At 42.1% G+C, this 23,932-nt stretch overlaps 1 protein-coding gene across 3 annotated transcripts in view; it reads right to left on the bottom strand.

The window, feature by feature from the left end:
- fer (fer (fps/fes related) tyrosine kinase) overlaps positions 1–23,932 on the bottom strand; it is a 69,427-nt gene that overhangs the window by 33,054 nt on the left and 12,441 nt on the right. For all 3 annotated transcript variants that reach the window (XM_064307807.1, XM_064307809.1, XM_064307808.1), the window contains 8 exons: positions 20,482–20,665; positions 15,959–16,096; positions 15,257–15,376; positions 14,873–14,995; positions 10,333–10,522; positions 4,436–4,531; positions 2,365–2,568; positions 1,625–1,747 (listed from right to left, as the gene is read on the bottom strand). In XM_064307807.1, coding sequence (XP_064163877.1) covers positions 1,625–1,747; positions 2,365–2,568; positions 4,436–4,531; positions 10,333–10,522; positions 14,873–14,995; positions 15,257–15,376; positions 15,959–16,096; positions 20,482–20,665 — 1,178 coding nt within the window. The remainder of the gene's footprint in view (positions 1–1,624; positions 1,748–2,364; positions 2,569–4,435; positions 4,532–10,332; positions 10,523–14,872; positions 14,996–15,256; positions 15,377–15,958; positions 16,097–20,481; positions 20,666–23,932) is intronic.

Here is a 23,932-nt window from a genome sequence, read left to right on the forward strand (position 1 = left end):
AACTCCTGATTTTGCAGAACACCATGAACCGAGCTCACTTTCTTACCACAGAACGTGCCTATACCAAAATGTAAACATGCATCACACGCAAATTAAGTTCTTAAACCTCCCGATGCCCCTCAAAATTCAGTCTGATGGCACTTTCGTGCAGCCACCGGGCAATGAACCATATCACTGTACTAACTACTACAGACGGACTGAATATGCAAAGCCAGCAGTGTAACCTGTTCTCCGTGCTTTGGCAGCACAGAGAGCCGAGTGCTTTGAGCTGCGTAGTGATGTCATGCGCGGCGCGTTCGCACGTGTGCTGTGTGAGAGCGCGCCGTGCCGTCACGCTGAAAATCAATCTCTGAGACGTCGTGTAGTAATTGTGCCGATGCGAGCGCACGCTCGGCCCACAGGGTCAGCGTCACGGATCAGCGGCGGGAATAAATCTCCGACGGGAGCGAACACGCTCCCAAGAATTCCGCAACAGGGAAAGGGGGGGGGGGGAGCAGGGGCGCAAAACCAAAGCAAAAAAAACCCTCGCTAAGCCCAGGATCAGACCCGAGAAAACTTCACACCTTAGCAACCCACCGGCAAGATGATGAGCAGCCCAACATGAGAAAAAACACCCTTTGAAGGGTTTCATGAGATGGTATTTATCTTTGAGGCATGGGGTGTGTGCTGACGAACAGTGGGCTGCTTGCTGTCTGAACAACCTGAATGTTGAAAAAACCTGGAAGATTCCTCAGAAAGGCACTAAACCACACGAGCTGCGTTTTAATTTCCAGATGTTCCATCACCAAACTGGTAGAAGAGCACCTACCAAATGAAGAGATTATATTACAGTAACAATAACAAAAATGGCAATAATACATTTCCATATTTTGACCCAGATTCAGAGAGTATTCTGATTCAGAGAGTATGACATTTTGACTGAATGACAATGACCTATGGGCATGCAAATCAGTAATAAGCACATTCATCTCAGTGCTTTCAAATTTTGGGAGCTTGAGGGCCGTCTGAAAAATAGTGTCTAATAATACAGTAAAAAAAACATGGTATCCATGCCATTACTAATGTACACTAAAGCTAATGGAGGACGACAAAAAAAGGAAGATGGCAGTTTCCTGCTTTAATGTTATTCAAATGTGAAGATGCCTGTTACAAATAAACTTTGAACATCTTTCATATCTTTGAGACCCCAAAGGATCAGCATTTCATTTTCCCCGCCATATCCACACAGCAGTGGGCTGCAATCAGCAGCAGAACAATGCGTAGCAACAGAAACGCTAAATAATCACACGGATCTAAATCAACAGACAGCGTAAAATAAAACAAGCCCAAGAGGCAACTGCTCAGTGTTGAGACGAGGCCTCGCTTTAAACGAATTGCATTCCCGGTTGACTGCCATGACAAGCCAAGACAGCGCCGCACTCGAGAGGGAGGCTGGGAATGGAAACCGAGCAACAATTACACGTGATACCAAAAGGTTAAAGACGACTGGGAAAATGGGAGTGGGCGTTTCTTACAGAACGAAACCTGCACCGGTGGCTGAGGTGGCTACATTAATCACAGTTTGAAGGTACAGTGCGATAGCCCACAGACGTGTCAATTCCAGAGGAACGTGATATCGCTTTACCTTGACGACTGGGTTTAGCAGCACAACCCCGGACTTCTTTGTGATGACTTGCTTTGTAGTGTAATGGTGTTCAATAAGCTGAGGAATGGTTGGGAATCCGGTGCCTTCAAATCGATATTGATTCTGGGGAAATTAAAAAGAAAGGTTAGAGAACACAGGGTTGCAGAATTTCTAGACCTCATACTTTCCATGCATAGCATGCTTTCCTATGACTGAAATACATTCTTGCATTACAATGTAGCTAAAAAAGGAAGCTAAAAAAAAGTCTGAAATATTTCATGTTTGGAAGGCATTTCAGGCTGATGGAAGCCCTAGGCCAAAGAAGCCAGCATTAAGCTGAATAAATGGCTTTGTGCATCCTCTAGATTCTCACTGCTGTCCTCAAATAGGGCAATTATTTTCACAGTGAGGAATCTGTACAAATTCCAGATGGAGCTTCAATCCTTCAGAACTTGGGGATGCCACATCAAGTGTGCTACAGTGGCTAGCTATGTGTCATACTGTACATGCTGCTCCACACCATGCGTCACACCGCAATAAAGGGGATGTAGGAAAGGCTGTCCAATGCAGTAAAACAAGCTGAACTGCTGTACTTACAGACCATTCCTACAGCTCAAGGAAACTCTTTCAGACGCTGCAATTCATGTTAAGGACATTTAAGTACACTTTAGGCTTACTGATAGTTCTTATACGATTTTTCGAAAGAGCAGTTTGCGTCCTTGACTTCTTTAAGCACTCACATCGGCGAACTGGATGATAAAGTGCCGTCGCTGTCCGTCAGAGAAGACCGACAGAACGTATTCTCCGGGCTTGCCGTGGCTCTCTCGGACCAGGAAGTCCCCCTGCTGTTTCAGGAGCTCCTGGGCCTCTATTCTGGGAATGGCACCGTGGTACCATTCCTGTTCCCCAAGAGGCTTTTCACTGGTGGGTATCACATCAAAAAACTGAAAAACCAACCAACGTCTGAGTTAGAGTCTGCAGGGATAAATCAATTATTGTCAATTATTGCACAGCTAAAAGAAATACAAAAAAAACAAACATGTAATTATTCTGCTGTTACACAAAAACAGAAAATTTTTCAAACTACATAAAAGAATATCTAAACTTCCTGCTGTGAACACCTGCAATCTGTGTAACAGAGATTAAGGAAAGAGCTCTTCCTTTGCGCCATGCTGCTTTACACCACAGTTCTGAGGCTTCAATAAAGCACAAAACAAAACTTATTGACTTATACACTTCACCGGAACATTTATTATTGTCTGCATCTCACAATCTTTCGGAAGAAATGTGTATTGCCTACCAAGTCTATTTCATGCATATTTTATGAGGTAGACAGTTACACCATTATGGATAAGTCTTTTGCACTGAATATATAACATCATTAATTTTGCTGTACTGCCTTTTATAAAAGATTCATAACAAAATATATGAGTATGCTCCAATGACAAGAAAAATGTGGTGTATATCCAAGGACTGATTCAACTTCACAGCAACTTCACAGAGTTCTACATCCACCCAAAAACATCAGAGGCCACACATCTAACCTATTCAGGTGAATGCAAGTAACCTTATAAGTAATATAGGAACTGTAATAGCAATTTTACTTTTGGGTTTTTAAGATGACCGCAGGTAGTCATTCAACTCAGGTAAACCATATTATAGCACGCATCCTTAGAAACCATTTTAAAAAGCTAAAGATGTAATCCTATTCATTGGATAACTTAAATAGAACATTTGCTACATGAAATTACACATTAAAGGCTCTGAATTTACAAGACACAACACACACTGCAAACCTGACCCCTTCATTTTAAACGGACTATTTGCTCAATTCAACATGCTGCCGAATGACCGCCCATATGACCTGAGCATTTTACAGTTCAGAGACAGTGCGCTTCTTTTCTCTCGCTGCTTCTGCACTCCGTAATCACGCGCCTAATGCTGTTTCCTACAGCAAAACCATTAACCTGCCGCTGGTTATTCGCCTGCCTCAACAAAATATCTTTTTTGAAGAATGGTGGGGTTTTTTTTTTTTTTTTTTTTTTAAGTCCATAATAGTACATTTTCCCATCTTTGCAGTTTTTTTTTTCCACAGAGCTATTTAATTTGACAAACAAACACTATGAATTTCCCTGGGAGGCAGCAATAAGCAAGAATGTGAAGTCAGGCAAAAGTTAAACGTTCGGCTTCTTCTTCATCCCAACACTTTTTATGTGTTTATCGTCTTAAAGTGGGTGAAGTCTGGCAATAAAAAGTCAGTTAAGCACACTACATTGTTTCATGTCCCCTGTGGGTGAACAGCCAAAATATGTCATATTGATCTCTGGGAATGAGAAATTCATGCAGAGGGAACACTGAACTCTATATAGAGCATGAACAGAGGAACCCACCATTTAACAATCTATCTGCAGAGAATTCAGAGCCGCACTGACTTTCTACCCTTTTCCTCAAACATCCAAACATTTATAATCTTTTCGATCTCTATCAACAGCCAGGTCATACCTCTGTTATTTCAATCTCAGAATTTAATAAGCCTACATGATCCATAGAGGTTTTTCACAAAATAAAAATGGACTCATTTTCAGTAGACAAGCCCTACTCATTAATTAATAACTAATAACCTGAGGTAAAAAAAAAAAGTCTGTGTCAACTTTGAAAGCCTTCTTTCAAGCAGCCAAAGGCTAAACAGGTTCTCCCAGCATATAACTTTGTTTGAAGGAGGAATATCCTCACAGGCTTAGAGTACACAGTCCCTAAGAGACAGAGCCAAAGGCATGGCATTATGCAGGCGACTGAGACTGAGGTACTTACCGAGGAGGAGCCCAGCACTGACTTTGGAGAGCGAATGATGCCGGCAATTGAATGACGTATGGTGTCAAATTTTGATATCCTGTCTTTTCCTTTGTCCTAAGGGAAAAGAAACAAGATGCTAGGGGTTTTGTGCTGTAGACATGACACCATTCAGACAGTGCTGAAACATCAAATGAACACAGGGCAGTACATGAGCGATGTAAGGGTTAGCTTTCATTAACCCCATAATGGAGCTAGAATGAGCTGCCAATTGCTAACTCGACTGAACAAATAAGGTTTTTGCTTTTTACCATTAAGATTGGTTCAAATAAGCAAATTGCTAAAAGCATATGATAAGCATATGATAACATAAAAGCATATGATTACACCTCACACTGTACAATCCCTCATTACGTTAAAATCTACAATCCATCACTATGTCCTCAAATGCAATTATGGCAATTATGCTGCAGGATCAACTAGCATATTGTGGAAGTGGTCTCTCTCAGTGGAGAACTGCAAATACAAATTCCACAAGGTAAGAAAGGTCAAGAAATCAATGTATCCCAAAGAAGAAAAAGAAGCTGCAGTGTCTTAGGTAGGTCAGGGGAAAGACAGTTACATCCTTTTTAATGAAAATGTTAAAGCAACATAATGCAGGGTGTGAAATCTGACCAGTGCCGTGCAAACAATGCCGTTACAAGATGCTGAACCAGCACTGTTGTGCAAATACCTTCATCACCTCACCGTGATGCTCTGCAGTCAGCAACGGCTGCTTTTCCACTAGGGGCCATAAACCCAGAAAGCATAGCCAGGAAATAAAGCATGCGGTCAGGAAGCTCCTGTGTTCTTCCGCCATTTTCCCTAACTGGCAATGATGGCCACCGACGTCACGCCAGATCCCACCCGAGAAGAAGAATATGGGAGGCAGTGTAGAATGACGAATGAGGATCTGGGGTTTTAGTGGTTGCAGGTTCAAATCTCTCAGCCTTAGCAGGACTAAGTGAGATGCTGACTAAGCCAAAGACTTAAAGCCAACAGTTAACATTGTAAACCGGCCCACTGATCCCTTTAAAAACTGCAATGCAAAGGTAGGTGGGAAATCAGCCCAAGCTCATAAATGATCACACTGAACACTGAGCAATGGACCCTCAAGCACTAAAACATTGCCCAACAAACTCACACACACTGCACTGTATACACCTGATCACTTATTCATGGAAAATACAGGGGACCAAAGGGAGAGACTACAGTCGTGTCTCCTGAGGCTGTTTCTGCACCAGATCCATATCACAGATGCAGATCGCTGTTATTTCACACAGGGTTACAGCCAACCCTGCTATAAACTAACGTATATAACAATTCCCAGTCCATTTCTATTTATGGACACAAGTGCACACTTTGCAACAGCTTCAGGTCACAAGAAAACTGGGCCAACTTAAAATACGATGCATCTTTACACTAGCATGTTAAAAATAACCAAATAGTCATTCATAATCTACAGATAATGAGCGAAAAGGTTCCAGGAAACAAGCCAAACATATGCTGTAACTCCACATTTTGTACACCACAAACACACACCACAACTGTTTATACTCACTCCGATTATAACAGTATGATGCAGGTTCATGTTGTGGTGATGAATCACTGCTTGGCTCCAGATAATCACTGACACAGTATGGCGTAACACTGATGTTACAGATCATTATTAGTTTCTGCACGCACATTAGTACACTGGTACTGTATATGGTATGACACTGTTGGTCAGGGCCGGTTTTTAGCCATATTAGGGTGGGCTGGTAAGAAACAATAGGTGGGCAGCTTGGGCGCAGTGGCGTCACTAGGGTTGGTTTCACCCAGTGCGGTAGACTGGGCGGGGGTGCTGGCGGATGCTGTGGTGGGGGGAGGCCGGGGGGGGTGCGGGGAAGGGGGGGGGGGTTAGTGGCTGGCAGATGCTCTGGGGGGGGGGTGCTGGCGGGTGTGGGCGTGAGGAATTGCGTGTTATGCATTCAAATGACAAAGCGCTTCTTGTCACATTAATACCGCTTATTAAATCAACCGGCAGTACACACAGAATCAGAGAAACTAGCTGTTTCAACCCGTCGGAGGCAGGCTGTTGGTACATTACAAGTGCGAAAATATTTTTATCCTGTCCAATAAAATTTTGCACCGACTTTCATAGCGGATTCACTCACAGCCTTAAAAGTCTGTCAGAAAAAAAATTAAATAAAATTCTAAAAAAAATAACAAATAATATTATATTGTATCCAATATGTGCAAATGAAAGAATCAAGCTTTTTCATCAGTCTTCTTCTAATCCTCATCAGTGTTCTAAAAGTACGGGCGGGTAAAATAACACTGACCATAGAAATGGTGTGAAGCCAGTGGGCCGAATCCCTGACCTGGAGCGCGCCCGCGCAGCTCACCCATCCAGTCGCCAGCATGGATACAGGCCTCCACTCAGCCCCAGGTCTCCGGCACAGACTGAACCGGAACGTGCCGGATCAGGCCGGAGCGGCCTCTCCGAGATAACACATCTGTGTCCGTACGACAGGCCGATTTTCTTTTGATGTCCACGGGCTTAAATGGCTAGTTTGGGGCTGTTGGCGCCATCGCCATGGATACGGAAGGCTGCGCCCGCCCTGCGGTAGGTCGATTCCTGGCTTTGGTGGCGGGGGCGGGGGGTGTTTGACGATCTCGTGTCGCGAAGCTCAGGTAATGACAAGATAAAAGGAGGGTCCGCGCGCAAACGAGCCCCGAGGATTAGCGGCGGCTAAACGGCCGCCTCCGAACGTCGCAGAGTCGCGGCCGGGGACCGCGCGCGCATACCGATGAGCTCTCCCTGACTGACGCGCGGCAAAGTGGGGGGGGGGCTGAGCGCTGCCTCCGCTCCTCGCGCGCGCGGGCAGGCTAAAGGCTCTCGGCGGTGTCGTTATCGCCCTTCAGACCTGTCAGGAACAGGAAGCTGGATGCAGCGCTCCCCTCAAACCTCCCAGCCGCTTTATTGCCTTTAATAGACTAATTATCCGTATTCCTTTTTCTCTGTACCGCGGCAACGGGCTGCTAATACTGTTAACCGTGCTCGACTCCGTGGCTACAGAGAGACACGCCCAGAACCTTTCTTACTTATTCCACAGCTCTACAGAGCGGGAAAAATAATGTCGCGAGAACGGAGCACAATTAGGCCTCCATTTTATGTCTACATTTATCATCTATCAGTGCTTCAGTTTGAACCAGATAATCATGTGACCATCATTTAAGCATGTGACGCAAAGCTGCTTTTTAAGGGTTCACTGAAATGACCTCAGCTGACGTCTCGCATATACAAACGCATCTGCTACAGATGTAAAGGCAGGCTTCCAGTCAACTTTCTACATTAAATCAATTAATGCAATGAGACCATAACATTTTATCACCCTCTGAAAGCAGACATCACGGAATACCGTCAAATCATACACACACACAGACAGGAACACACACACCTTAATATGTACAACAGCATATGTGGATTAATACCACACAGTCAGAGAACTTGTGGGAAAAATTGAGAATTACAAAATTCAAGTCTTAGAATATTTAATAATTATTTCCTAGGACATTGTATTTTCCTGGAATTATGAGTACAAATAGTGAGCGAGGATTGTTGTGCTCTCCCTCCATTCAAGAAAAGTCAGACAGAAAAGTGTATCCACACTGCCCTCTACCTGCCATTACAGGAATTGTTTAGTGCCTTTCGTGATCGATGCGCCCTACACCTACGATCATCCTGCCAAAGCTTACACAAATAGGTCTTTAGTTTAGTTTAGTTTATTTGACAATTATTAAAATACATGTTACAGCAAGTCATGCATCCTAAATTTATCAAGGATAGCACATAAAGTCACAGACTTATTTCCATTGTGGTCCTTGGTCTCAGCAAGAGGTCTCAGCAAGGTCCAAATGGAGTAAACTAGTACATGCTTTAATTTTCATCAGAATATGAAAAAAAAAAAACACGTGTTTACCACAGTTGGCTTTATGTTGAGAGCCCAGATGAAACCCTCAAGAGAAGTACTGTGTTTCATTAAGCACTTTTGGAGCATTACAAATTGATGTGGGGAGTAATTTCACAATTATCAATCACATGAGCTAAGAAGAATGAGCTCCTGTGTTGGAGGTGAAACGAGACTTTCTTTGCAGATTGATTACCTGAACTTCATACGGCCACCTTCACACAGGCTGTGAAGGTGAAAACACTCTTTCTGTAACCCTAAATTAAACTCCACTAATCAATACCAGGGCTTGAACCCAGGTTCCCTTGCTGTTAAGATTGGGGTTAAATTCGTCCAACTCTGAAGTGGTAGTGTTGCTTAGCAGACAGCTTCCTCAAAGTCAATGAATATTTACAGATGACGACCGTAATGTTTAGCTGAAAACAAATGAATCACTCTGTAATTAAGGATTTTTTTTCTAATTAAGTAATTAAGCAAGTCGTTGGCAAAGTTAGCAAAAGTAATTAATTAGATGTCAGTTTCTGAGAGGTGCTTGAAAAAGACAGACGACACGAGGAGTGATTGCACAGTGTAGGCCAGTGTGTACACACTGCTCATTAAGAAAGCAAAAACGTTAAAATCCCAAACATACGCACAGCTGTTAAAAGCGGTTCACAAGGAGATTGCCGTATAGTAAATTACTGGTAGGCCTTCTCAGTCTTTACTGCGCTCCTTTCTTCCCTATGGGCAGTGCCCCCAACCGGAAAAGGTCACAAGGGCATGAAATGCGAGACACGGTGTGAAAGGTAGGCGGTTCACAGTTTCACACACATAATGGTCATTTAAATACAGGGGCTGTTTCCCTACACCAAAGATGGTCGACAGTCTTTCGTGTGGAAAAGGTCATGACCCAAGACCATAGAAATACGGTCTGGGCCCTTAGAAAGTATACTTCTGTAGATTTTAGTGTCTTTTCATTCCCCCGATTTTCCACAGAAGAAGACATGAAAAACCACAAAGGTCTACAAACGTCTCCCAGGGATGTATCCAGCTGGAAAAACTAGTCCTTTACTAGACCGGGTGCCTGCAGTCTGTCTACACCAGCTGTGTGTAAAGAGTGGTCTTTCAGTGCAAAGACTGCCCAGCTGAGCTGGTGGTCTATGCAGTGAAAAGCAGCAGCAGGAGCACACACATGCTCATCTGCTCTCCCAAATGGATGGAGAATACAGCAATGACATCAAGATGGGAGACATAAAGTATATAATCCATTTTAATGAATGACAGCTTTAAGTCTGCACACCTGGTCTTAAAACGCAGTAGGTGTTGAGAGAAAAAAGTATATATTTACTGGAGTATAAATATATAATGGAGTATGTTGGAACAGCAGTTTAACAGGCTACTTCATAGCTCCATAAAGGTGGGTGAAAATTCTAGATTTAGGACTGTCCTATTCAGAAAAGACTTTAAAAACAAATAAATAGTTCAAATAAAGGACAGCCAAAGCTGCAATGCAGTAATGCATATCCCTCTAATTATACCTAGCTTGAACAGAATGTGACAGATTTGCAGGGTCTGGGTAATTCAATAAACAAGCTTGCTTTGTGTTTCCTGATAATGCTAATCCTGGGTTTTCAATCTTAAACACTTGACCATGTTAAGTGCCAAATGCACATGCATACCAGATAATAATAAAAAATAAGCAAATGACAAGCTCAAAAGGTTCGGTAAATTGCACACTGACCAGACAGTTGACCGAATGAATGCACTGCAGTCACCAGAGCTGACAGAGCAGGTGCAGTCATCATGGAGTTAATAGAGTGGGTGCACTCACCATAGAGTTAATAGAATGAGTGCACTCAACATAGAGTTGATAGAGCGGGTGCAGTCATCACAGAGCTCATAGAGCAGGTGCACTCACCATAGAGTTGACAGAGCAGGTGCACTCACCATAGAGTTGACGGAGCGGGCGTCCTCCTCGTAGTTCACCACAGGGGGTGGCTCCTTGCCCTCGTTCTCCTGCATCTTCTGGTCCAGCAGGTCCTTCTGCGCAGTCAGCTTGGCCTCCGTACAGCGCAGCAGCTGCACCGTCTGTCTCAGCTCCTCCAGGGACTGCTTCTGACTCAGCAGCAGCACCGCACTGAGAGACACAACCAGAGCGAGCCTCTGTTCAGTTCACCCATACACCTGTCCAGTGCTCAAAACATCTTTAAATGACTGTGCGCTTACAATTTAGCTGACAGTGAAACATTGCACTTCACTGTGGTAGTCAATGAGACCTCAGCTAAGATCATCACCTGCCCGGATGCTCAAAACATTTTAGAAATGAATGCGTGTGCACTCAGGTCAGAACTAAAGTCAGAGTTAAGGGCCAGCACCAATACCTTCCAATCAATGAGATTACCAATAATCCCAGGTTAATATATCATTTGTTGTGACATGCACAATATTAGCAGTTCAAAACAGGCTGGGCAGCAAAATATACTAATGAGCCAAAGCTAATCATATGTGTGTTTAAATAACAACAAAATAAAAACACAAAATAGCTAGCTACAATAGGCTGAAAATATATGGAATAGTAAGCTACAATAATGTCACAATGCATGAATAGTAAGCAACAAAAGGATTACCCTACATTTGTACAATATTCCATGTTAACTTCCTACACCAATAGAAATCCTAAAGAAAATGAGGCATCGCTTTTCCACTAGGGGGCATGTTTCCTCAATATGTGAATATAAATCAAAGAGCCACTCTGTACACAAGAGAAGAACAACAAATAAAATGACATTCGATTTTTCTAAGGACTATTGCCAAGTATAGATCAAGTTCAAATGTCATAGGACATTTTCTCTTTGCCATTTATTGTAAAACCAACACACTCAAAGTTTAAGCTTAATTTGATAGAACACACATGGCTGAAGTTCAGACAAGATTATTTGACGATACTGAAATCATGGACACGTGGCCTGAGAGGAGGCCAACCATTTTAACAGCTCTACTTGTTTAACAGCTCTGTTGTTTCACCATAATAATTCATTTATATCAGTGGCTACATCTGGTTATTCTAAAGGGCTGCTGGTTCATCGTAGTATTGCAGCTTGTCAGGGGTGCTTTGGAGCCTAGACCTTGTCAACTTACAGAAAAGCTAGGATGCATGAACAGAGGTGTACACTTCACTGAATAAAAAAAATCGTAGAGTGAGTAAGTGCCTTTTCAAATTCTCTTTCATTTCCCCCCTAAAAATATCCAACTGCAAAGTTGGCTGAGGAATATGCGCTAATGCCTGCAAACAAAAAACGACTAATTTACTAATGTAAACGTACAGACAGACAACCAGAGTCGACTGTGCCAACATCTTGCCCTTTCATGAAGGATTACTCAGCAGACCGTAAAAAAATGCAGCCGGCCCGAGCCCGGGCACCGTCAGACTCCCCGCCCGAACGCAGCCGAGCAGCTCGCCGCGTTCCGGCACCGAGCGCCCGCTCAGTCAGCGCCCGCTCCCTCAGTCAGAGCTAATTCGGGTGTCGGGATAATAACACGCATGACTTGGGAAAACATCCAAATAAGGTCCCTCCTCCCGGGCCTTCCCCGTCCAGTGGCAGGAATGCGATGGAAAAACAGACACGGGATCAAATGCTTCTCAGCCATTCACGGAGCAGAGTCCGCCTAATCCGCTCTTTGTTTCAGATAAGGAGAAAGTGCAGCGTGTCACACCGTGATACTTTTGTCGGCTGTATTCAAACTGGCTGCTTGGAACATTGATCATGAATGATCGCTGAATATATAATTCCAGTTGTTGCTGAAGCTGAAAGCCTTCCTTTTTGACATTTTTCGGTTTTTTATTTGCACATTTATCTTCTCATATGAGACATACATTTATTGCTCCTGGCTTTCCCCAAATGTTTCCATGAATAATTGAAGGATTGTTGTAAAGTTAAATGGCTAAAATAAGACTCAGAATATAATTAAACCTATCCATTCTACCTTGCAGCCAGGTTCTGACATAAAGCCAAAAACTGGTGACCGATAACCAGGATACATAACAAGCACTGGCAAATCCTCCTGCAGGGATGAAATATGAAAACTTTGGACCTAATAAAAACATAAAGACGCTTATGCCTAAGCGTCTTTATGTTTTTATTAGGTCCAAAGTTTTCATATCTCATCCCTGCAAAATTCACAAACCCCTGATTTTATCACCAGCATCACAGCTATGCTTTTTCCAGAACCTTCTGTCAATTCATGTGAAAATAGCTTTTGTGGTAATGAGAATAGCAAATTAGACAAGAATATGGGCACCAGTTTATAAAAGCAGGCATGTTTAAGTTGTTCGCTTGGCTTTGATCACTAATACCACCCGGTCACCCTCCTCTCCAGCAAAATGGCTGAAAGTAAGCAGGGCCAGGCTTGTTTAGTAATTGGATAGGAGGATTTCGCAGGAAAAGCAGGTTGTTGGTGGACCCAGCTAGGAGAGAAACTTCCTCAGAAAACCCTGGGCCACAGTCAACCCGCAGTGAAGGAGGCAGCGTCTTTTGAATACGATGTTAAACAAGGCCCTGAGTTACTTCGGTCACGAAACAGCAAGAGGTTGTCTGGTGTCCTGGCCTTATCCCCAACCCGGTTCCCTCAACCCCAATCACCCCCCTGTATAATTGGCTAAATAAATCAAATAAATCATTGTCTCTCCACCTTGCATGACCCCAATAGAACCCCTCTAAATCTAAGGTAGTTCTAAAGGGGATTTATCTAGGGACAGTAAAATGACTTGCGATTACTTCCACACCATTGTTTAAACATAAATCTACTTTGGTTTCACGGTTACGTTGCTTGGCTCTAGTGTAAAAAGAATTCAGTAAAAAGAAAAAGGTCCTGCCAGCCAGCTGAGTTCACTACCAAGCACATTTTTCACTGGAGACAATGAATGAATTCTATCCGATGTGACCAGCCAATTAGACACAGTACACACACGTCCATTCCAGCATTTTTCCTCCCTTCGTTTGTAATCTTAAAAAAAGATATACCAACAGACCATAAGGTAATGGCTAAACAGGACTACAAATGTTCGTTTAGAAACAAGGCACTTTACGTGACAGACTAAGGCCCGGTCCACACCGCTTACCTCACGCTTGCATGAGGTTGACCACGCTGAACTGCTACAGCCTGCATGCATGCCTGTGTCCACACCGCTAGCGTTGCTGCTGCGGCGCTGCTACGGCCAGCCCTATCTTTCTACATTGAGTTTGCCTTTGATAATGGCCATCAATAATAGAATGTTTGATTTCATTTCATTATAAATTTAATTTATATTTAGTTTCGACAGAAAAGGTTAAGAATCGTGTGCTCAATTGTAAAAAGTAATAATAATAATAATAATAATAAAAATAAATACATAAAAAACTGCTAAAATGGTTTCATCTGTGACATATCAACAGCTCTATTCACTGCCTATTTTTGCTGACAACCGCGCGCTTCACGGGTGAAAAATAGGCTCCACGCCGGAACTCTAGATGACGCGCCGCTGCAGCGAGGCTCGAGCCGCACCTCAGACGCGGAGTCTCACACAGGCTGTGTGGCTGCTCTAACCTGTTAGCATGGGTGCCAAAATGAAAAGCAGGAGGTTCTGTGACCGTCACGCACACGTGAGGTAAGCGGTGTGGACTGGGCCTAAGATCTGTTTGCATGTCTACTCATTCACACTCAATGAATACTAGTCACAAAGCACTGAACACTGGCTATTAATCTAGTTATGTTGCTGTGTTCCCTTTCGCTTAATATTTATCGCACATTTAGCCATTTTCTCAAAATTCTTATGTACAATCTATACACTGAAGACGCACACAAGTTTAAGATTGCATGTTTAATTAACATTAAGTACTTATTCAAATTATGCACCTGCCTTTGTTTTGGTTCAATTTCATTTATTTTCAGCATTAGATTTGAACTCAGCGAGTATGCACTTTCATAAATAGTTTGAATGCGGAACAGTTTCATAAATATTTGAATGCATACATGCATCTGCTCATATTACCATCTGTTCTACATGCATCTGCTCACAAATTCATGTAGCCTCTTTGATTTGTATTTGTATTGCCAGTTTTAATTTGTATTGCCTGTTTCACTGCTGATATCAGACCTTCCATCGACTTTGGTTTTTTTTTTTTTTGGTTAATAACAATCCTTTAAATGTGGCCTGTTCTGTTTATTCACATACACTGGATGTGCTTGCCATAAGCCTCAATATGTCAATAAGTCCTTAACTGAAACCCCTGGGTTTAATCTTTTGTTATGTTTACAAATGGGTCCAAGAAGTGAGATTGCACACAAGGCCAATACATGATGGGTGTGTCCAGAACAATGCCATTTTTCCAAATTACAAAATACCGAATTTTGGAGGGACCTAAAATATCACAACCCATAAATTATAATGTAAAAAGTTATTCTTCATTTTTAATCAAATATAAAAAGGTGCACACTAAAATGAACATACTCTGACTTCTTCTCCCATGATTTGGAGGCCTCCTCGATCTTGTTCTCCAAGTCTTGCACCAGATCCTCTTTGCTGTGCAGACTCTGCTGGGTGAGGGCAAGCTCGTCCAATGTGGATTTCAACCTGAGAAACACACCACAGTATTAACTCCGAAAACAATCAGCAAATACAGTACAGTACAAGATCAAAAATAGATTCCTTCTGTACAATAATTCATGTTGGTACTTGGTTGTGGGGAAAAGGTGAAAATTCTGAAATATCTACAAGCAGTTACATTAAAGCCCAATATCCTGTGTTGAACACACTACATTTCAGCAATTTAAACTGTATACATGCTCAACAAAATCTTCGTTTCTCGGGTTCAGAACGAAATAAATCACTCACAATGCTTGTAAAGTGTCTGCTGTCAAATTATTCCACAGAATCTCATTTGCTTGAAGATTCTCAGTTTCCTCCAGTAGTGAAACGTCAAACTCTACACTTGGTTCTTTGGTTTCTGGAGACCTGATTGAAGACATTATACATTCACTATCATCTAACTCCGGACTTCGAGGGGGAGAAAGCAATATTTAAGTATCTCATTCATATTTAAAGCAGCATGTTAAATTCTGCTCAAGAATGCAAACCTTTTCTCAACATATCGAAAAACACTTCGAATTAAATGAATTAACAGAAATATTAAAATTCACTTAAAATCATAAAAATTTACTGCAAGGGGAGATAAAAATGTGGAAGTTCTGAGAATGCCACATGACTTCTACGTACCAGGCAAAAACTCTGGCTTAATGGCTTGCGGCAGTTTTATTTTGGTAATGCCATGCTTAAGTTGTTAAAAACATTTTAACCGGGCAATATTATGAATTCTTTAAATGTTTGACAACATTTCTGACCTGACAGGCCATATTTACTCCATATTCAAGTCAGACATTTTGGCAACCAGAAGGCATGCTTGTTAGGGGTTGTCTGAACTATAATTACACTTCTAAGGAAATACTTCTGTATTCAAAGAAACAAAGATGGCAGATTTGCGGTTTCCCTGCAGTAAGCACAACCTGCACTTGAAAGCCCTTCTCCACTCAGACATACCTGTATACTTCAATGAAATGCTCATACTCTGAAGCTGGGTCAATTTGCTCTATGGAGGTGTGTATCTCCTTGTGAACTTTGACTATTTCATCAGATAAAAGGCTGGTGATTTCACTGTACTCTTCCAAAATCCCCTTCCTGAAAAACAAAAAAAGACGACAAAATTGTATCATGTTTTTGGCTCTGCCAAATATTTTGGCTTCTTCAGATTACATTAATAAAATGTTGTCCAAGAAACATATATTTTTTAAACAATGTAGCAATTAGACAGTAAACAAAGTAGAGTGAGATGTTACAGTAAGACGTTCCAGTGCTGTTGTACTGTGTATCAGCCATCATGGAATGCCTCTTGTCCAATCAAATTACTTGACTGGAACAAACTGCGGTATAAAAAAAGTATAAAAATATACTTTATAGGACAGTACAATATAAGTGTGAATTAAAATCCAAGAATGGTAATTGTGAGAACACATTTCCACCGCAACTTCACACTGTGATGATTTGTGACAGAGCTGAATACTAAGTAAATGACTGATGTTAATCTACTTCTTTGTTCAAGAACCCCATTCTATAAAAATGTTAAGAAACATGGATGCCTGCACTGCAGGAAGGTCCTGAGACTTTAAGGTAGTGGGTTAAAGTCATCTGGCCCTCAACACCGCAGCCTGATGTGGCTATGTGTTTTTACCACCCCAGCTTCCTTCCTGTAAGACCCTATATCAAACACTGTTTGTGCAAACTAACATTGTGTTTATGCAAAAGAAAAACACTTCTGAAATTGAGGAAACTCAAGACACACTAATTCTTTTTATTTTTTTATTTTGTTCCTTACCTGGTTTTAACAAGGCCTCATTAAGAAACTGTCCCATTCTTAGTCTCACACATATTCTTTTGTGTCAATGCTGTGGTATAATTGTTGTACAAAAATAATTAGTTATTTTTTCTCTCATTTCCTTCATATTCAAAAACGCAGATATGTGCTATACATCTTTTCAATGTGATAGTTCACAACTGGCCCCAAGGAGAATGTCTGCTTACTGTCAAATACAAGAGACTGTACAGTCAAGAAACAACAGGATATGGACTAAACAAAGAGCAAAATGCAGTTGTAAGAATGAAACTTCTTAGAGGAGCTGCTAGGCACCACCCTGTAACCACAAAGCAGGTCTGTGTGTCTGACCAGCAACACCTCTGTGACCAGAGGCCCTATATACATCCCGGCAAGCTTACACAGAAAATATGAACACACGCCATCCAGATCAGACAACACCCATTACTCTAGATCTGCATTCATGTGCTTAATAATGACACCCGCCTCACATTTCATGTCCTGTAATGTTGAAAAAGCCATCAAGCAGAACTTTAAACTAAAAGCTGATGCATGCATACATACATACATACATACATGCATGCATGCATGCATACTCAACAGTATAACCATATTATGTGTACATATCTTAACATAGTTTAATATTCCCATTGATAAAATGGTATGTGATCTCCATGCACCTCTATCTCTCTACACAACAGAAAACCACACTTTGGAAATCCAATAAGCCCAAACATTATAATCTCAACAGCACGCAGTATTCTATACTATGCATGAACTGAAAAATGTACATGCACCAAACAGGAAGCAGGAGCCCACAGACAGGGACGGATGGAGAGCATTAAAGGCTCTACACACCCAAATCACATACAGGCAATACGTAAACCAGCACTTCCACTGGCAGTCTCCTACGTCACGTCATATTTTACTATGCTTATAATTGTTTCTGTTTAATACGTCCACAAACAACCTCTTGATACAAAGTCTCACAAACAAGTCATGTGTACGCATTCTTAAAGTTTTACTTTGTAAATATCCAGTCCCTGAGATTTCTTTGACACTGACCATTCCAATCTTTAATTCAGTACAATGTCGCACATACAGAAAAGGAACAGCTCCCATGAAAATACCAAAAATACCAAATGCTATAGCCTTTTATGTGAGAATAAATACAGTTTCTGTACATGGAAAAAGTTCTACTGCCGAAGGAACTTGTTAGGCATGCTGAACCCTACATCTCAGACAGCAGTAGTTTGAGACTGGGCTATATCATCATCCAACTGTGACCAGGTGTACACAGCAAATGGACACAGCTGGATTAGTCCTAACAGGGTAGTGTGGGTTTCATTCAGCAGGGCTTGACATTGCCATTTGCCCACTGGCTTGACAGTGTTTTCTCAGAGCTCAGGACCAGTAATTTTAGCGTTTTAGAGGCCCGATTTGCCAGATGGAATAGAAAAATGAAAGGTATATATTTGTAGAAATGTAGAGCTTCTAGCACAGTATTAATCCATGTCTGACTAGGGGAAGAAATTTTTGTGTTGTCTATGAATCAAAGGCTGGCCTGTTGAGACCATTACAAGCGCAATGATGAACCCCAGTTACTGCTCACAAGTAAACTAGGGAAACAAAAAGAATGCAACTTTGAATGGACGTTAGGACAATTTCTGCTCAATGTGAACACACCACTCGACAGACAGGAGGACACTCGACAGACTGTGTTTCTCATAGTGTGCTTGCACACACGTGCACACACGCACCCGGACACATGCGCACACACGCACCCGCACTCATGAGCGCACACACGCGCACACGCACGCACACACACACACACAAACAAACATGCACACTCTCTCTCTGTAACAGCTGCACATCCATCGTGCTATAAGCAGATGAATGCCTAACACACAACCAAACCAAACTGTTTGATCAAATCTGCAAAAAAAAGTAGAGCATTAGACCTCAACTATGAGTGAAGTGGGTCTGAATTAGTAAAGACTGGCCCAATGGTTAGACCACTGCTGATACAGGCAGAAGCTTATGAACTATGCACACGCCTGCTCTCACATAAGACTCTGCTGTTAACCATGTGTAAAAAAAGCCAGTGATTATTACAGTAAATACACTCTAATTATAAAAAGACAAGTGAAAACAACATAATGGTATGAACTTACGAAACATTATTGAGAGGGTTTGCTGAACATAGTATTTCCGATTCAAACTGGCCGATTATTTCACTTTCCATTTATAAATGAAGCTAATATTGGCAGTGATCACTCATGAGTGGAGAAGCATATTGAGCATGCAGTAAACTCCAGTAAATATCACATATCAAAGCCAGACAGCTGCTGAACATTTATAAGTTAGTCAAATGAATAAAGAATATGCTACCTAAATGTAGATCATTTTAATGTAAACTGTACATAAAGGACTTGCAGCATGGTGACAATATCATTGATATTCTCATCTACAGATTATGTAACATGCGTAGCCGTAACACATCCATGGTTAGACGGCCCTGTCAGCGCAGAACACTGCTGTCTCCAGGACTCCAGCTGCGGGTCACGGGGGCGGCTGACCCACGACAGCAGAGAAGATTAAACACGTGGCGTACAAACAAGCCCTGGTGCTAGACAGAATTAACACTGGGTCTTTTACGAGGAAATAAAACCAAAACATTTTCACTTTCAGTTCATGTGAAGCAGCATCTGCCATTAAGTGTGTTTAACAGTTGGGCCAACCTTACCACATCCTAGTTTTATACTCTGGTTGGTCAGCGAATAGTGTTATCCCTTAGCTTTAATAAGAAATCTGAGACTTTTTGTCTCGTATTATAAGGAAGCACTTAAAAAGGCTGTATTATTGTGCACGCTGAGCATTGTTAGGGTACTGGAAATGAGAAGTGAGACAAGTGGAGTGAAAATAACAGCTCTTGTACTTTTCAACATTACGCCACATAAATCCAGATGCATGTGAAATGTGTTCCAATATAAACAATGTAGGTCACCCTACGAAGAAAGTCACAACGTTGGGTATTATTAAGGAGAGTCTGTGCTGCACATGTGCGCTACCACAGATGTTGTATCCCTTCTTATCTCCCTGCAAATGAGTTCCCCTACATACGATTACAGAAATCAGTTCCTCAGAAAGCCTTTTCTCTCACACGACTGATACGAAATGCAGATCCTGAAAGGGATTAAAAAGGGTTTAAAGAGAAGAAAAGGCCAAAACGTATCGGCTGTCATCACAATGATCCACAAGTACAAAAATATGGGACTTGAATTAATCCACGGAGGAACAATGGTTTAAACACTCCACCAACGTCTGACATGGCTATAAAAGCACCAACTCAAATTTGTGTTTGCAACACCACTTTAGATGGTAGAGTCCATGAACCATGTCAGTGGGCCAACATAAATAAGCCCAGACAAAACAGAGAGGGCACGCAAACCTGAAGCAGCAGCACAGTCAGTAACATTGTAACCCAGGACCGGCCAACGAGTTTGGGCTTCGACCGTGGAGAAACCGTGACCAGGAGGCGGTGGGATCAAAGCCCAAGTGAAAGGATGCTGTTGAGTCTTTGATTGAGTTACATCAGCAAAAGCTTCTCCAGATCAGCCACAAATTGAGAGCACATCAGGCGTGGCAAGCTCTGAAAGAGAGAGGGGGGTGGGGGGGGGGGGGGGGCACTCACAGTGCGTTGACCATCTCCTCCTGCATCTTCTGCAGGGAGTCGAGCAGCAGGGGCAGGGTGGTGTCGTGGTACTGCTCCTGGTGCAGCTGGGCGCCCCGCACCGCCAGCACGTACTGGTTGTGCAGGTTGTGGAGCTTCATGGTGGCCTTGTCGTAGCGCTCGCGTGCCTTCTCCGGCTCCTTGCCTGGGGAAGAGATCCACCGTCAGGACACGCGGTCTAACGGTGAACCGAGCATCTTCTATCCAACGCGTTCTGCTCAAGAGGAAGGCTGCCTTCCATTCAGTCCTGCATTTATACACGCGAGAAATCACACGTTCTTTCCTTCACTGCTCTGCAGTTGGTTAGCAGGTATGTTACAGTTGTTAACAGTTTCACTAAATCTTAGGATTCACAAGTAATCTATTAGGGGCTCCAATTATAGTGTCATTGAGGACTTTAATGTTTATACCAAAATGTGACTTTAACCTTGTACCTTCAGAATACGTGCCAAGATGCTGTGCACTTGTACAACTTCCAGTTAAAATAAAAAAAAAAAACACTATGAAGATATAAATGGACACTACATTCTCATCAGATTGAACATGCAAAAATGCTGCCAAGTTTCCCTGGCAACAGCCGGAATGTATTTGTCTTTTTCTTTTCTCAACAGCATGTGAAAGCAAGACAAGATGGAGCAGAGCCAAGTGGCGCACTTGTGGATGTGGGTCACCAGGGTTACAATATTTCACTAGCTCATATATACCCCCCACCCATTTGGCAAACAGACAAAGGAAAACACTTGAAGGCTATTCTCTGATTTTCTGTTACATTCTGATGCTCCTGAGTCATCACATGTGCGTGCACACGCTACACGCAGGAGTCGCATGAGACCAGACACCAGACTCCTATAGCAGTGCGGGTACCCGACAGGAACAAAGAGATGTTCAGAGATTTTCTGATCAGGTGTCCAGCCACTCTCGTGGTAGAGCAGAATGGGAGAGGAAATGCGAGAACTGAAGTGGTTTTCATAAGAAAATGAAATAAAAGCAGTGACGACTGAAGGAAGACTGTTCACAGAAGGCAAAAATCGTGGCATGCTGTTGTTTTTGTGATCATATAAAGATTTATCAGATTGGTGACTCATACATGGACTTATGAGATAGGCAGACAACCAGGAAGGACAAGTTGCTTGTCTAGATTGTGACCATTTCCTGCTGTGCAGTGTCAGAATCTAAAATGTGTGAACGGGAAAAGGAAAATATATGAATACTCTTAAAGAGTATATATGAATACATTAAATATACTATCAGGTTTTACTTGGAAATGTAACTTTTACTGTATGCGCTCTGGAAGCCTTAGTCTTCACCTTAAAGAGATGAGGAATGTAACCAGTGACTTACCGATGACATCACTTATCTCTTTAAAGGGGAATTCCACCACAGAATGAACTATACTTAGAGTAAAAGAGAAGCAGTCCTCCTGATTAAAATGAGCTCTCAGCCAGATTTCTACATGTAGTGAGTGCAGACCTATAGCCCCAAACAACTGAAAGTGCTCCAGGTACAGCTTTCCTAAAGACTACAAGGAGCGGGCACTTAGTCTTTTTATATTAAACTGGTGGTGAAAGAGAATGGGGAGAGGAGACATTTTTTTTCTTTTTGACGTTTTTAGGTGATTTGTGATTTCACCACGGCCTCTGGTCTACCCTGCTAATGTGCTCCTGTATACTCTGCCGTGTCCCCAGCCTCATCCAAGGACAATGGATCCATATAAAAAAAGGGCCACAGACAGCACAGAACAGCAAGTAATCCCACTACTCTAGCCAGCTTGCAAGCGAATACGGTTTACTGGACAGCAGCTACCCGAATCTCTCTTTGATGTGTGTTCGGTCAACGCCCCCCTTCGCTTGTATCAGAGATATATCCAAATTCAAATTACCCACCCATTATAGTTCTTCACAAATGAAAAAGCGTGGAGGTGCACATGAATATTACATATACCTCCACCAAAATTTACACCATTCGCTGCCGATTTCTCTGTACAGAGATTGCTTTGGCCAGCCGCCAAAATAATTAGAGAAGAGAAATAATTAGTTACGCCTTGATCTCTTAAATGAGCTAAATGTTGTTTTGCACAGTAAAAATGGGAACAACGTAAACCTGTGTGAGTTTTTACATTGTCTAATATCATGGCCTTCCTCTCTCAGTAGTGTGATTCTGACCTGCTTGCCCTCAGTCATGTGATTCTGAAAGTGTTCCATACTGATAATACCAGACTGTTTACATCAGAAGAAAACAAAGGCTTAGAGACATCACCCCTAAGAGCGGAATCTCAGAAGACCTCTATGTTAGTTTTCATTTATCATTCAGGCCAGATATATGTAACATCCACCTTCACAGTCCTGAAAGTCCTTCCTACTGATTCTAGAATAGAACTCTCTGGAACAGTGCATTAGAATTTTAAAATGAGTTTATTCTTTCTCCTTTCCTTTTTTGAAGAGCCCTTTTCATGTAATTAACATCTAATCCCAGGCTGCTGGGTCTCAACGGGGGATTTTATTAGGTTGTTACAGCTGGACGTTTTGATAAAGATGTGAATAATACAATTATTTTTTAAAAGTACAACGACTACTTTTTCTCTCGGAACATAACAGACCGTAGACTCACACAGTTTTGTGTGCTTCTCTTACATCTATTTGAACAAGCATAGCATTCACACTGTAAAATGTACACAGAGAGCACACGGTTGGCCTCCGGACCCCACAGCTTACTTCCACATCACAGTAAGCCGATAATCAGTCTCAAATTAACCATGATCCATTCACTGTTCATTCTGTGTGTCGATACAAAATTAGGGTCCGGGTTCACAAACATCTTCAACATTCTATTCAACATTTCTAAACAAATGAGTCTAGACTATGTAAGTATGGACAATGGAAGTATGAATATTTATTGGAATGCATTCACATTTTGAAAATGTATGCCATTAGCATAACTTTAAAGCAGGCTATGTACAGCCCTCTTCCACATGCATGCATGCACACACATACACAATGCATGTACTTGTTAGCTGTCCCAGTAAAAATTCAGAAATGAATAGTTAACAAAAGAGGGATCTCCACTCATAACCAGAGTGCATTTTAAAAAGCGAGTAATGACTACATTGAACTGGTAACATCATTACCACAAAAAAACCCTTCGGTCATCAAAGTACCACCTTTTTATGACACAGCCAATACAATAATTGATCCACCTCATTAAAAAACTTCACTGTGTTGACACAGCGTAGGTGTATTATTTGCACGGCAGAGTAGTTTAATGGTTACGAAACTGGGCTTGCAACCGGAAAGGTTTTGATTCCCAGGCAAGATGGTGCCTTGAGCACGCTACTTAACCTGAATTGCTGCATAATTGCTGTATGCTGTATAAATGGGTACTGTGCAAAAATGCAGAAGCAGTGTAAATCACTCTG

Source organism: Anguilla rostrata, chromosome 14 (genome assembly GCF_018555375.3).
Source record: "Anguilla rostrata isolate EN2019 chromosome 14, ASM1855537v3, whole genome shotgun sequence".
In the NCBI taxonomy this organism is placed as follows: Eukaryota; Metazoa; Chordata; class Actinopteri; order Anguilliformes; family Anguillidae; genus Anguilla; species Anguilla rostrata.